The sequence below is a fragment of the Saccoglossus kowalevskii genome, chromosome 14 (assembly GCF_978046115.1).
Source record: "Saccoglossus kowalevskii chromosome 14, keSacKowa6.1, whole genome shotgun sequence".
Taxonomy (NCBI): domain Eukaryota; kingdom Metazoa; phylum Hemichordata; class Enteropneusta; family Harrimaniidae; genus Saccoglossus; species Saccoglossus kowalevskii.
In genome coordinates this window covers 7316149-7332326 of record NC_140654.1, presented here as the reverse complement: position 1 = coordinate 7332326, position 16178 = coordinate 7316149, and the positions used below count along the sequence as shown (strand labels likewise).

Here is a 16178-nt window from a genome sequence, read left to right as displayed (position 1 = left end):
CGGGTCAATGAAATCTATTGTATTTCTTTTGTCGATCGAAATCGTGTTATTAAATGCTTTATGAAAACGCGGACACAATGAGCGCAGGCGTTACATTTATACTGCATGGGAGGGACGCGGTCGTAAAGTCAGTTAACAGATAGTCCATTGAGATATTTCGAATATAGTTACATTTTTGCTTTCAGTAATTACCTAACTTAATCGTGCGATGACTATTTGTGTGAACGGTCCGCCAGTTTTGAAAAGTGTGTTTCAATCTGTGTTACATTCCACTAGACTTGTGATTGGTTTGAAACGCCGGTGGCAGCGCCCTCGGGCAACGCTGTCATTTTGCGATGCTACACAAACCAGTCCAGAATCCGCGGTGACGCAAGGCCCAGAAAACAAACAAACATAAAGTTTCTGGTATATGTCAGTTACCTGTAGTCCATGAATCCATAAATCACCACGAATTCATAAATTGCCGTGCGGACTGTTGCACTGCCATTGCGGCTCAATACAATACAAACTTGTTCAAGTACTAATAATCGAAGGTAGCGAGAACCTAAACGCACAGCCTTATCACACTCGTTTCACATTCATGATATGTTGCTGAACGGAATGTTTTACTAAATAAATGAACAATTAAATAAAAAGATGGGTAGCCTAACTGTGATTTCCCTCCGTTCTTCTTTCGGCCATCTTGAATTGAAAATTGGTCAAAATTCATTATACTACTGACTATAAACTAGTTCGATTAACCACCATTTTTTCCGTCAGATTTGAAAATAAAGTTGTAGCAACTTGGCAACATTTCAGGGAAATCTAGTTTCAAATGTGTAGTAGCCGCGTTCGTCCTTATTATAATAAAGCAACGTTGGAATTTCAGGAATAAAGAGAATATATATAACCAAAGAAATATTAATTGCCTTCGTATATGTCAAACTAATATGTAAATATATGCCTTAGGTGATTGATAAGGAAATTTAATTAGTTCTAGTTAGGATTTACTACTGTGACTGTAGTTTAATACAGCCTCATTTGAACACTCTTTTTGGGGGTTGGGACTTGAGGGTTTGGAGTGTAAATTTAAATTTAAAAGTTGCCATAAATTCAAAAGAATTTAGGTCAGTATTCTACTATCGTCCGCGACGGTTCGTTACACCTGGAAATTCGGATACCGAGTCGTTAGCAAGTTGCGGTAAACATGAACAAAAGTTTCCACTTTAATTCGATTTTCGGCCATTGTAGCCAACATCTAAACAAAATTATTGGGGATCGGTGTTTTTCGGTATATCTCGGATATTACGAGCTCACGTTTCGCCACGAAACCCTTAGTTTGAGCGTGTTCCGATACACTTCCTATACTATAGTAAACTAACCGCATCCTGCAGCCTAATTGCCTGACTAGTAATAATTGCGTGACCAGTTTAGGGACAGAAGTAACATATACTGTTAAGTAACACACGAGGGCCACACCTGGCGAATGCAATGGGTCTGAATCCTGACTCAGTTTTGCCCGTCCAAATAACTTCAAACCCTGTTTTGCCTCATGCTGGTTAAATGCTCTGCTTGCCAAAAAATCGGCAATGAAATACTTTAAATTGCTCGAACAAATGTTTATGTTTGCTGCCAAACTTAGAGTTTTATTTTATGAACAAGAAAGCCATGATGTCTTTAATAAATACAATATTGAAAACGTTATTAAAATATACTCAAAATGTTCCACATTGACGCTGTATCATTCCAATTTAGTTCATGGAGCAATCCGGTGATAAATCTACTACGCGACACTGTGATTCCGCATCAATATGCACCAAGTTTGCCTACTTCAAGTTTGGGACAACATTAGTTTATGAAACGTACGCATTACAGCTAGATTACATCTGACACAGATATTTAAATTCGATAGCATACTTCAGTAACAAATGCTCCGGATCAAATTTATTTTCCTTAAAGATGCAATATGAACGAAAACATGTAATTATTGATATTGTTGTTGGATACTGTATGATGATGAATAAATTGAACTCTCATTTATAACAACTTGAAAACGCTGTTTTTGTAACGCACGTCTGAGATTTCGTTCGACGAAAGAAGGAAATTCTCTAATACGCATGCGCACGGGTTGTTTTGCAGTCAATGCACATGCGTTTTAGTGGTTTTGATTTGTCATCTACCGTGTGTGTGTCCTGTGAAAGGGACATTTTTAGTTTTTATGGCAAATCATAACTCGATTTGTTCTACAGTATAAAGTATCGAACAGCAATATTAAAAAATGTATGTTTTTGTCCACATTGCATCTTTCAAGAGAAGGCCAACCCGGCGCATATATCTAGATCCCCTTCCTATAGAGTACGCCTGGGTCTATGGAACGTTTGTTGCGCGTGTTCTGATTATTTACGTAGGAAGCAATCACGTGACATATAAGCATAGCAACAAGTAGCAACATAATGACGTGATTTATAATAACAGTGATAAATGTACACATGTAATATTAGTTTCTAATTTTAATAAATGTTATTTCTCAAATATTTTCAAACACAATGAAAGGCGTGTGTCATCACTAAACAAACTGACTTTTATCACAATTTCAACATGACGTCAACTCCAATATATATGCAAATTCTTGTATGATATCATTTTTCTACTTATAGACGCAGTGCACCCAAATGATACGAAACATTATATATACTGAGTATAATCGCTGACCAAAAATAAAATTAGAAAAGTATCACCACTGTAAGGAAGTGCAAACCTCACTCCGTGGTAATAAACATAGCAACGCAGCTACCATAGAAACCTAATTTGCATGACAGTATATACTCGGATCAATCAAGTCATTATAAAAATAAACTAAATAATAACCTTTTATACACTTTTTGATTCACATTACAATACTTGTATAGGTTCATTATAAATGTGTTCATATCCAAACATTGATCGGATATTACCCCCAGACGGCTTCAATGTCTCAATTCTTTTAATATTTTGTGAGTGATATGGTTCATACGTAATATTACCTATAAACTGCAACTAGACAGTATGTTGCTATAGTTACAATGCGGAATTGCAGATTGATTGTTATCTCATAAGTTGTTATTCGTTCAAAAGTTTTTTTTTTTTTAATTATAGGCCAGTAACACACTAAAAACACGTGACAATCGTTGATATCCTGTTAGGGAACTAGCCTGATAAAACGTTAAATATTTCGTGATTCTCACAAAAATCCGAAACGATTTGCTGTAATTATTGACCATATAACTAAGATAATAGTAATAAAATAGTAATAAGCTCACACTAGTACGAGTATTTATCCGCGCACAATTTCTCCGTTCCCCCATGCAAACACAACGCCACCGTCCAATTTATTTATTAATTGTTTCACGTCGTGTCTCAGACGCTAAACGACGGCGAGTGCACTGGCTAGAACTATGCACAGCCGGCTATAAAACAGTATCAATATTATTTTTAAATATTAACTTGAAGTATTGCAAGAAAACATGTACAGTTTGAATAACATGCGATAAACGGATTCAGTCTGTGTGTATTTTTGTAAACATGTCATAATATTAACCACATTTTTGAAACATGTCCATGTCGGCATCCTAGTAAACCCGAATACATTAATCACTGAGTGTATAGAACAACCGAAACGTGAAACATATTAGTATCATTGTCAATATCAGTTTGAAAGGAATTTTACGACGTTTTATTTCGCAAATTGACACAGTAAAGTGTGTATCTTGCACAAATTGATTTTCCCACAATTTCAAGTTTATTACTGGCGAGATAATATTTGTTTTCGCAGTAAAAAAAATCCAATATACATGCAAATGCCAGCACGTTTTTTTTTTTTGCCTCGTCACCAACTGAATGTACAGCGAAAGTGACGTAAACATTGAGTGGTGAGATTGCAATGTACGTATTCACATTGTTATGTAAATTAGATACAACATAAGTACCAATTTAACACTGATTTGCATAACACTTGAAAAGTACACCGTAATAGTATATATTTCCACGCCTTTTCACCAATATTACTGACAGAATCTCGGTCTTGGAAGCACAAAGTACGAGCAATGGTACCAGGTAAAGGCTCCAACAACGGTATGTAGTTATTCCTCAGTCCTTTATTTTCTTATATTACCAAAACTTGTTTGCGTAAATTATTCTAAATTGAACTGACATAATCTGAACTAAACTATTTATGAAAATACGTATTTTACACCAGAAAGTTGAATGGCTACTAAATTAAAGTGGCGCTACTCGCCCAGTGCTTCGTCCTTGTTTCCCGTGGATTGATTGGGCCAAGTCGGATTGTACAGGGGTTGTACTGGCTCGACTTAGACTTGCTTGCAGTCTGTTGCGATTCCGATGAAAAATTCTTGAAAAATAAATATAAATTGCGTGAACGAGGAGTCCTCACACAGGACTTTCGCGTTCATTCTATGTTTACGCAATTTTACGCAGTGAATAAAAGGATTTTTAAAAAATAGTCGAAACAATTGTTTATGTGGCTTTCTAGCTTAGAAAGGAATGCGAGCAATATGGGTACACTGGACATAAACTTAACTTAACTTAATCACACTATCACCTGGCCCATCCCACGTTCGGAACGTTGTCATGATGATTCTACAGTCGCAACGATACGGTGATTTGGTTATTCTTGAACGCATGTTATTGGATCCACACTGAACGACGAAGCTGACACAGAAACACGCACAAAAACACGGTGTAACTGTGCTTGCTCTGCGTATGAATTAGCTGATTCTTCATTCACCATGTATGCTATCTTCATTTTCGAAGTGAATAGGAATTCAACGAAGCGTTGGTGGACTGATTAACTGCGATGTCATAAAGACGTTAGTAATCAGAATGCCAGGTAGCAGTCACGGTGCATGTGACACTTCATCGAACAACACATTCTATGCCTTGAATTCGCGCACACTGGTGTTACCAGTGGTGGCGGCACCGGGGAGGGGACAATTTAAAGCTGAAACCCTTTGCGTATGTGTGTCGATGCGACACAGTTGAGGAGGAATGCATGTATTGCCCCTCGAAATGCAGGAAATAGAGTTTCAGAGGGTTTAGATTACATTTTTTTCCGGAGCAGCATGCCTCCGGACGCCCTAGTAAGGTCTCGCCTTCGGCGCGAGGGATAGTGAGCAGACCCCCCCCCCCTCCCATGCAAACTTTTCTGCTGCCACTTCTGATTATGTTAGTTGTAAATATACATTTCATGATACAAATGTAATGACCGTAAACGTGTTTTTAACATTTTAACGAGACATTTTATCAATTAATATTGCGACAAATCAATGCTCTCCTCTTAGGATAATTGAAAAATGATACAGTGACGTGCATTAAAATTAGTCATTACTACATCAGTAATATATATCAGACGTTAAACATTCATTAAATAATGTCTTTGAATACATGCATTAAATGTTGGTTTGGTCATTACCTGAATCATAAAACGAACGTTTTTTCATTCCACCGTTTGTGGCGCTCTTTACTGGCAGGCAATACAACACAACTATAATGTTGTCGTTATCGGTTGTGCCAGATTACTTCAGGTGATATGAATTACACTCAACATTCCAGTATTGGATGTACGCAGTTTGGGATACTGGCCTACACTTTTCCAATAAAGCCATTGAATATTTAAAACCCATATTTAAAGCCGAATTTCAGTCTCCCATTCTAAATAAGTTGTTTTATTGCTGCCGACGATGGCGCTGTTCCTGTGAATTGGAAGTAATCTTCTGCACTCATAGATAAGACTGACTATTCGTCAGCTTGTTGTCGGCAAAACAAAATAGTAAAACAGTCAGGAACGAACAACTTTTCTAATAGACGTGAACGGATAACATGGCGGCTATTCCGACGTTTGAAAAAGAACATATGTACACGTTCTATAATACTTTGAAAGGGAAGCCTTGACAAGCATTCAGATGAAAGGCCTCCACAAATTTAGGAAATTTTTATATCACTTTTCATCATTATGTAGTCCACATCCTGATTCTCCAGCAAAAGATAATGGGTAAAGTATGACATCATAGTCACTGTTGTGTGCAATTGAGAAAATGATGCCCGAGAAGCAAAAGCAATATCATGGTGGACGACGTTATACTTATGAAAACTTTCATTACTTACTTATTCAGAAATGTATTACTATTTTCAAATTAAAGATGAGGATGAATATAATATTGTCTGAAAAACGTTTCAAAATATGTTATCGCTATAATAGCCACTGACATTTGATAATTAGTTTCCAAAAACATGTATGATTAAAACTGTACTCAACGATTCAATGTCATGGCAAATGACATATAATTCTGCACATTCAAGATCAACATTATCAATGTGTGAGCACTATATACACTAACGTTATTTTTCAACAAGTATTCAACAATCCTTATATTTTTGTTGAAATTACAGCTGACCAAGATGTTTGCGTTCTGTTTGTAGGCATGTTTTTAAGATATTTATGTATTCTGTTCGTTGGCATTCTCGCCTCCGGCTCGGTCATTGCTGGTTCGTTTGTGGACGATATTGATGAGATGATGAGGGAAATCATTCTCGAAGAAACTAAACGCGAAGACTCCAAATCACAGAACCATAAACGAGCCAATGGATTAAGTAAGTACAAAGAGACGAATGTGTGTTCAACTTGCATATTTGCGTTTTGTCCAATCATAGAGATTGTAATCACGCTAAAGCACGACCATTACAAGTAATCAAGCTCTGAATCGAGGTTGATGTGAATACAAATTCATAGACGAGCAGAGTGCAAACATTCAAACGTCTTTGCAATGTTATATAGCGACGTGCAAACATATTTTGAAATAATAATTCCCGATATATTTGTGTTCTTTCTCAATTCATAATTCTGTCATTTAAAAAATGAATGAAAGGTCTGGAAATGCAATCATGAATATGCGTTTCGTATAGAGCATCAATTTAATCATATTCATTATCGTACAAATAGATTATAAATCATACAGAATTACAAGTTGTGTATAGAGGCATGTTTGTAAAAAAAGTTTCGCATTTTACATTCATGCAGAAGATAGCCATCGAGTGACGACAATGGCCTATTATAGTGTTGAGATTAAAAACAAAAGCAAAACATATTATTGCCGTAAGAGGAGATTGTCGTACATGAGATTTTAAATACTATTACTTCACATGATATTCATTGCTGTTCTTTCTAGAAAAATATCAAACGTTTGCTTGGAGTAGGAATTCACAGATACTTCTCGCTTTGTTAGTACTATTGACATTAAGGCTGTACACGCACATAAGTACATCGCTTACTGATTTATGCCGGTGAAACACAAAAACCGTTTTCATTTACGAGTTTGTTTTGTTTTATCCCGAAGGCCATTACGAATACAGTGAGGTTCTCGATCTGTCAATACTTTTCTATGAAGCCCAGCGGTCTGGTGCACTGCCAGAAACTAAGCGGATACCGTGGAGAGGCGACTCGTTCGTTGGTGACCGTGGTATATCAAAGTACCACAACCTAACTGGGGGATGGTATGACGGTAGGTTCTATTAGCGCCGGTACATACCAGTTAGCATTAGTTTCCATGCGAGTATTCTATCAACGCTATTAAGGAAGTAGTACTTGATTTTATTATACATCTGTCACCGTAACGCAATAAGTTACATCGTGCCGTAATTTTGCGGTATCTCACTGGGTATTTTTATCCTACCATATTATGAAACGCGAATTCCAAATATGGAACGATTACGTGTGTAAGCGTCCTCTAATAATAAAAAAACATGGCTGCCCCCAGGGGTCAGTGATGAGTTGACCGACCCACACAAAGAAGTTTGCTGATTCTGTTCTAAACGTTTTGTATTTCGCCATTCCCATGATGTCTTCCTGGGAGGAAAAGATGTATAATAATAAGTATAGCACGTTACGCATATGTAACACCAAATTAAGATGCAGTTTCGCTAAAGCAATCTGAATGAAATGTTTTGTATCGTAAAACGACAAAGCGCGTTCACCTTCTTCGAGACTTTATTGTGAACAACCTGAAAGTGATCCACCCAATTTAAAAAAAAAAAACGAAGACTTTATTTTAAAGAATTGTTTTTAAAAAAATATAGGTAAACGGCTTTCGGGTTATTATGAGTAATAATACTACATTTTCCTTTGCGTTCAAAGGTTGTGGCGCAGACTTGTTTTAACTTTCAAGTTGACTGTTAGCAAGCATTAATTAGATATTTTTTAGGTAATTGGAAGGTATCGAAAAAGTCATCGGCGGTATTTAGTGCAAGTCGCGCCCAGGTCAAACCTCATACTTGTGATTTCCATTAGAAGAGCACATTGGATTGTGGGGAAATCAATGTTTATCAACACAAGTGTCGCACATGCGCAGCGCGACGACCACCGCCCTTTAATACATATGCATTGGCCATGACAGCAACAGAATACGGATATTTTTCTATTATAAAATGTTTACGGTTTCTAGTAGTATAATTATGCCCATAAATTTAAAACACAAGTGGCTTTAACCAACAACATCTTAATTTATATTGTCAAGTGAACTTTGACCCCTCCAAATATTGGTTAATGTACTTATTTTCTATATCCATTTTTCAAAATTATACACCCAGAGCTTTCCAACGATATCCTACATGATTAGCCCCCCCCCCCACCCTTGTTGGTACCAGAAATTGTATTAAAATCCGTCTTCTTATGATGAGCCAAATTAAAACGTTGTTGCCCTCATGACAGCGCCCTCAAGTTATTGAAGCGTCACAGTCAGGTTCCATGCGACATATACAACCCGTATAATAAACTTCGAACAGGCTGCGTGGTGGCTGTGAAATTCCAAAAGCTAGAGAAAGCCAACTTTTGAATTTTTAAATATCTGAACAAGTTTGTTCTTCATTTGTTTTAAGTAACCATACGGTTCATCTAAATTATATTTGTTTGATTCATACCAAGACGTGTAACAATGATTATCATTACAAATTTTCACCAAGAATGTGTAACAAATAGGTTTTATTTCAACAGCTGGCGATCACGTAAAGTTCGGCCTGCCAATGGCGTATAGCGCCACCGTCCTAGGATGGGGCGTAATCGACTACAAGGATGCTTACGAAGTAGCAGGACTCATGCACTACGTCCGCGACTCACTTAAATGGGCTTACGATTATTTCATCAGATGTCATGCTGCCACTTTTAAGTTTTACTACCAGGTAATCAGCAGTTGATAGTAAAGATGTCAATTCAAGAAACAAAAACGTGACTGCTTTCCTGTAGCTGAACAAATCCGCTCGGAATACGCACAAAACATTGCCACAGCCTGTTGTTTATCGCAGCAAGTAAAACATAAATGTTGGCTAATGGTTGCAAGTAATTTCAGAGAGAATCGTCTTAACCCATTACTTTAGAAACAAAACAATAACATTACATGCCTGCAAAGTAACGCATTGTCGATTTCACTTATATGATAGTTCTGTCGGTATTTATGACTGAGTTAGTAATCTCGTTATTTTTTCAAAAGAACAAAACTACAGATATGTAAATGTGGGTAGCAACCATCAGACGGCATGATTATTTAATATATAAATACGCCTTTGTTTGAAATTTAGGTGGGAGATGCTGGGGCAGACCACCAAGTGTGGAACAGGCCAGAAGATATGGAGATGGATCGACCAGCAGAATATCTCGATTCAGACTCAACAGGAAGTGACGTCTTAGGTGAAACCGCTGCGGCATTGGCCACGTGTGCAATTATTTTCAAAGATGTTGGTGAGAATGCTAATAGTTTTTTTGAATGTTTTTTTCGTTTTGCATATATTATAATAATGATCACAATTAATAGCTCTCATGCAGTTTTTATGCTTAATGTGTGTTCATGCGATTTCTTTATTTGTATAATTATGCATGTTTTCGGGGATAATGGTTTTAAGTGAATCGGCGTAGCACTATAGTTCTTGTAATCTGCTATAAAGAAATTTCAAAATCTGAAGATATATTTTATTTCATACAAACAAAATATACTATATCTTATTACTCCTAATTTACATTGCAATCATAGTCAGCTGGTGTACTTTTGTGATATTGTAATAAAGAAAAACAAATCTACCGATATTTACAATATCAAGACCACCATCTAGGATTCTCAAGTTAAGAAACTCTTAAAAATACTGAATGAACAAATCTTAAACTTTTTCGATCAAACGATACTGTTGGGTAACTTTAAGACATAAATAAATTCGAACACATTCGGCGTTTTTTGTGCGAATCTCCATTACCTACAAAAGTCTAAATATTCACTAAGCATATCGCAATATGGAGTTGCAATAGATACAAATTGTAATCTACTTCCCCTTCCTACACTCCAGATCCTACGTACTCAGCACTCTGTCTGGACGAAGCAAAAGCATTATACAAATTAGCGAAAAAATGGCTAGGAACATATCCATCAAAACATTACTATGTGTAAGTATACACTGGACCAAATAACTCATCTTTGATACGAAAGCGTCACCAGGAAGGTAGAGTTGGGCTTGTATCTCCAGCGTTCAATCAAATGAGCCCGCAAACAACACACAACTTGAAATATACAATGTGAAAATTGAATGGTTAAATAGAAATTGGTAAAATACTCTCTGATGTATTGTTGCAAACTGATTCCATAAGTGCTGACTGATAAAACACGTGGTGCGTAACTCGGGCGTGATTCCCTACTGGGCATGCGCCAACAATATACATGTAGTTGTATAATTGTCAAATTTGTATTACTAGTACTCTTTATATCGACTTTCGTATTGTGTACTATTACATACAGTCAGTAAGTGACACATTATCAATACTTTGGCGTAAATATATACACTTCTTGTATACTTGCGCTACAAGTCGTACACCGTATGGCGTTCGACAATACACTTTTTTTTTTCGTAGAAGTCATAGCGTCTAGCAACAAGGCTCTTCGGTGTCTTGACAGACTAGACTAAGACTAGCTGACAGACTAGAATACCGTCACAATGTTTGATTGTCGACGCCCGTAAATAAAACAATGTTTTTATTTAAGAGATGTACTGCATCATAAACGACTTACACACCTGTCGTTTAAAGTTACATTGCTTACGCGTACACCAGTCATCTTTACGTCAGAGACACGATTGTAATGCTAGTGGTCAAATTTTATTTATCATATCATTATCCTTAATCACCCAATGATACCACGCAAATATCACGTGACAAATATTTAAATGTCCCCACTACTTCGTTTCAGATCCACGTCGTTTGGCGATGAACTGATGTGGGCGGCGGCATGGCTGTATCGCGCAACTGAGGAAGAGGAATACCTCACAGAATCAGAGGCGTATTATGTAGAGTACAACGGCAGGGCGAAAGCATATGCGTTTTCATGGGGCGATAAAAGGCCAGGAGCGCAGGTAAATTTCGTTCATGTCTGCAGCGATGAAAAGACGGTGTGCATTCGTTGGGTATTTGCAGTTCATATCATATAACGTATACAAATCTGGTCAACCCAAAATGAAGATTCATTTCCAATATGTTTGGGTTCATGCTATTGGAACAACGGAGACAAAGAAGTCACTGGGCAATATCAGGTTTGATAGAATCTAAGTTATAATACACCCGAACTGTCCTTTTTCAGGTACTTTTATACCAGTTAACCAACAAGACACAATACTCAGAGAATGCTAAGAACTACCTAAACACATGGTTACCAGGAGGCGGGATAACCTACACCCCTCTGGGCCTTGCCTTTCGGCACACCTGGGGATCACTCCGATATGCAAGTAGGTTAACTATAAACGGTCAGATAATGTTCACTGTTTACTTAGTATATTGCTGGGGTTATAATGAAAGATGATTGTTCTTGAACGAGTCTGTATTTTGCCGACCTATCACACGAGCCCAATCGTCTACATTTGGTGTGTACGTTATATTATTACTCAGAAGTTTAATTACTTTTCGGTTTCAGCTTCAACGGCTTTCCTTGCATTGAGAATGGCAGACCTTGGAGTGAGAACTCCGGCTTATCGTGAATTTGGTGTAAAACAGGTGCACTACGCTTTGGGCGACGCTGGGCATAGCTTTGTTGTAGGCTTCGGGAAAGATCCACCAACAAGACCGCATCATAGATCAAGGTGAGTAGTTAGTTCAGTCCCTCGGATTTGAGAATTCAAAGTACGTGTATTTCTTGCAACGCGCCTTGAACCCTAAAAATTGTCTATTGTTTGGAACGTACATTATATTTTAAACTTCTGTATAACAGCTTAATTCATTTCCGGTTTTAGCCGAGATGGGTGTGCACAGAGCGCCGGGGTTCCATGCAATGCATAAAATATGCGATTTTGCCCAGGCCTTATTTTTCGTCGTAACAATATATTGAAAATTAAGAATGGAGTAAGTGCCAGATATCTCAAGTACATGCCACCGTAGACCCAATAGTAGAGGGATAAAAAAGGAGTTTCCTTGGATGTCATGTGATGCTATTGGATGTACTAGTCTTTGTTATGCTAATCTAAAGACTGTTCCGCTGAAAATATTACATAACTGAACAGAAATGATGAATGTGCAAATATCTTGCATTTCGTGAAAAGCCTGGCCTGAATTGTTATTATAGTAGTAGTAAATAAATAATTGCGGTTCAGTAACACAAACCATAGTTTAACATAATAAAGAAAGTTGACATTAGAAAAGGAACTGCCGTTTCGCCAACTCACCTTATTAAACGAATTTGTTAACAACATATCACATGATAATTAATTAATATTTTACGACTATTTTCACTGTCCATGTGGGCAATAACATACATATATTTACCCTGAGAGATTGTGAATCTCCCAACTAGTTTCCCGAAGCCATAGTCCACAAGAAATATATTGATTTTGTCAAACTCTCTAGGAACAAAACAGACGTATACTATTGCCCTAACAACAAATAAGTAGTTTGGCAAATGTCAGCGAATCTCAATATTTACAACAGTGCTAGTTTATGTGATTCTGGTTTATGTTGTTTCTAATTCGTTTCTGAAATACTGCATTAATTAATTTGTAGTACTGCATATTCTGTTTTTTTTTTCACAAATAAATTTCACTTATTTAACCGAAAATACTGCCAAAATCACGTGGTTGTATACCCAATTTTCCTACCTTTTCTAGGAACAGGCACTATTGAAATGGTAATTAGATGTTCCATACATATTTCTCTTACTTGAAAAAAAAACTTTCCACGTGCCTTGTCGCGGGCAAAAACCGAAACCGCGTCTAGCAAGAGCTATGATTGGCCACTATTCCACAAAACACAATTGTAGTAAATGATTATATCAATTTGCATTGTTACATTGAATAGGCTACAAACTATTTCTTCTTCTTTTTATTTCAGCTCGTGCCCAGACCCCGGAATTGAGTGTAAGAACTTCAACAGTTTCCTATTTGACGGACCCAATCACCACGTGCTGTACGGCGCACTTGTCGGTGGCCCCGAGTCTGATGACTATTGGTATGACGACCGACAAGACTACATGCTAAATGAAGTAGCATGCGACTACAACGCTGGATTCCAGTCGGCAGTAGCAGGTAGGTGACATCCTCGGCCATGTTAGTTATATTATTCATAAAGTTAATTCAAGCCATCATATATGAAGACCTTATACCAGTTCATATCTCGAAAATGAATATTAAAACGTTTCCGGGCTCCGTCGCTCACATAAAGACATTACGATTTTAAATTTGCATTTGAATAATTATTAGATGAACATGGCTGTTAAAATCTTTGTTCTTGACAATTATATATTATACCTAGTACAAATTTGATGAAAATGTTGTTTTAATGGGTATTTTATCTGAACAAAACATACAAATAGTATAGACACACAATATGCACCATCGTCTCTCGCTATGTGTCTGTACGTATAATGATTAAATGTGGCATTTCTGCAGAGAACAGATACGGAAACTATAGCGTGGAATTATTATGTTTTAATTTTTACTTTATTTTTTTTACAGCCCTGAAGCATTTGGAAATTACTGGCGAACTGGATGAATTGCAACTATAGAAATAATATCATTAGTGCCGTATGACGCTAACATTTCCCGTATGATTTTGAAGCCATTTAACATTTTCAATTTTCCCTAATATGTACTACTAGTATAAGCCGGGGACTCGGATAAAGCATGAAATATGTAAACTTATAGACGATGCCTACGTTCATTTGAAGCACCTTAATCAAGATCGACATTTTATATTACGATCTGAGTCACTATCTGACTATTTAGACATCCAATGCAACTCTTTTAACCTGTGGCCAAAGTTGTTATTGTGACTTCATTTAAATCCGAAGGCATATCTCGCTCAGCTTCATTGATTTGTGAAGTGACCTATATTTTACGAACATTTCGTAAACTTAAGAAGCCTACAATACAAAATAAAAACGAGCTTGCAAGAACCATTCAAGGTTAAATATCTAAAACCTATGTATAATTATAAATAAATACTACCACGTCTTTCCTGCGAATTACATGCATCTACGAATAAACGGAAATCCACAATTGGCAAAGGATTCACTAAAATTAATTATTTCGAAAGTTAATTCAAGTTGTATGCAAAAATGTATTTTTTTTTTTACTTTCAAATCAATGTACTTGAGATTTATGTGTGCGACTTTTATCAGAGTCCTCTACCCTGCATCACCCGGATAAATAGTCATGTATGTATGCAAGTATATTAGAAATAGAAAAAATAAATACAACTCAACTAAATAGTCTGGTTTTGCTCGTAATTATAATACTATTTAATTTTAGAGGTCAATTAAGGGTCAATTGAACCACCTAGAGATAAATTTGATGTCAAATGGAAGTAAAATGTGGTGCATATGCGAGTCATAGTATAAAACGTGGATTAGTTATCAGTGATTGCAAATTTATTTCACCATTATCCAGCTATAACTATAAGTCCACCTTAACATATGCCTCTGTTGCATATATATATATATATATATATATATATATATATATATATATATATGACGTCTTTCCATATCGCCAATCCGTGTTATTTGTATGCAGTCTGAACTATGTTCGGTAAGCATGCAAATCACATACTAGTATTGTGAATAATACCGTTGTAGAATTTTCTTTAAAAAATATTATCCAATTACACATCTTTGAGAGATAATAAAATCATTGAATTAGCTATGTATTATTGGGTTAGGGTTATTGTAGAGTAAATATTGTAAACTTAAGGGGAACTTCGCAAATAGCTCTCCCAGACGAAAATGATAGTTTTAACGTCTTTTTGACGTTAGATTATTTTACCTCATCCTGTTTAGAACATTCGCTACCAATGTTGATACCTTTGCTGGGACAAAGCCAACAATGCAACATGTTTGGGGCACAATGCATAACGTTTGTGGAGACCCTACTAATTTGTGCTGAAATATGGGGATTTTACATATGCTACGTGTCGTATGACCATATCCACTACACACAGTGGGGTGCAAAATACGTTATTGGAATTATGCAACTCGCAGTTATTGCACCACATAACAGAATCAATGGAAATAAGACTCGTAATTGCTCAAAAGAACTGCGATTATCACACGTAAACGACAATTATTTTTGTTTGGAAATGAGTTTTTCAAACTCTGTAGGTAGTGACGTTCAAAGTAATTTTAAGCTGTAGAATTAATTCTTGAATTTCCGGTCAAGTGCTCACATATTGAGTTTCATATGCAGATTTATTGTATTTGGGTTCAAGTGGCGTATACATTTTGTTTTATTAAACAACACTGTGTCTCCGAGGTTTGTACCAGACTGTTCCCATCTACGACATGCCGTAAAGCGGTCGTAGTTACGGCGATGAAGCGTATCACAGGACATGTGATGGGCGAGATTTACACATTAAAAAATAGATGTTTCTAATCTGTTACTTCAGTTGTCTTAGGCTAAATTGAAATGATATGTAACTAAAATGTACGTTTATGCAAAGTCCACACTTCCGATCTACATTACACTGGGCAATGATGAGCTCAGAGACAAGGACTTGCACAATGTTGAATCTAATACACAGGCAGTAGTGCGAATCATTTTCTAATGTCTTTGATGAAACAAACTATACTATACTTTTTACGGCCATTTTACAACAAGCCATGTTGGAATAACTCATGTTTGGAATCCACGGACAAGATACA

General features: G+C 36.6%; 1 protein-coding gene across 1 annotated transcript; it reads left to right on the top strand.

Annotated features, from left to right (window-relative positions):
* Positions 1–4007: 4007 nt before the first annotated feature.
* On the top strand, positions 4008–14559 carry LOC100378239 (uncharacterized). Its single transcript, XM_006822442.3, has 11 exons — positions 4008–4089; positions 6454–6624; positions 7368–7532; positions 9020–9204; positions 9601–9760; positions 10357–10453; positions 11250–11412; positions 11637–11781; positions 11967–12132; positions 13373–13566; positions 13996–14559. The coding sequence occupies exons 1-11, from the start codon at positions 4062–4064 to the stop codon at positions 14043–14045; spliced, it is 1524 nt and encodes a 507-aa protein (XP_006822505.1). The 5' UTR covers positions 4008–4061; the 3' UTR covers positions 14046–14559.
* Positions 14560–16178: the final 1619 nt, after the last annotated feature.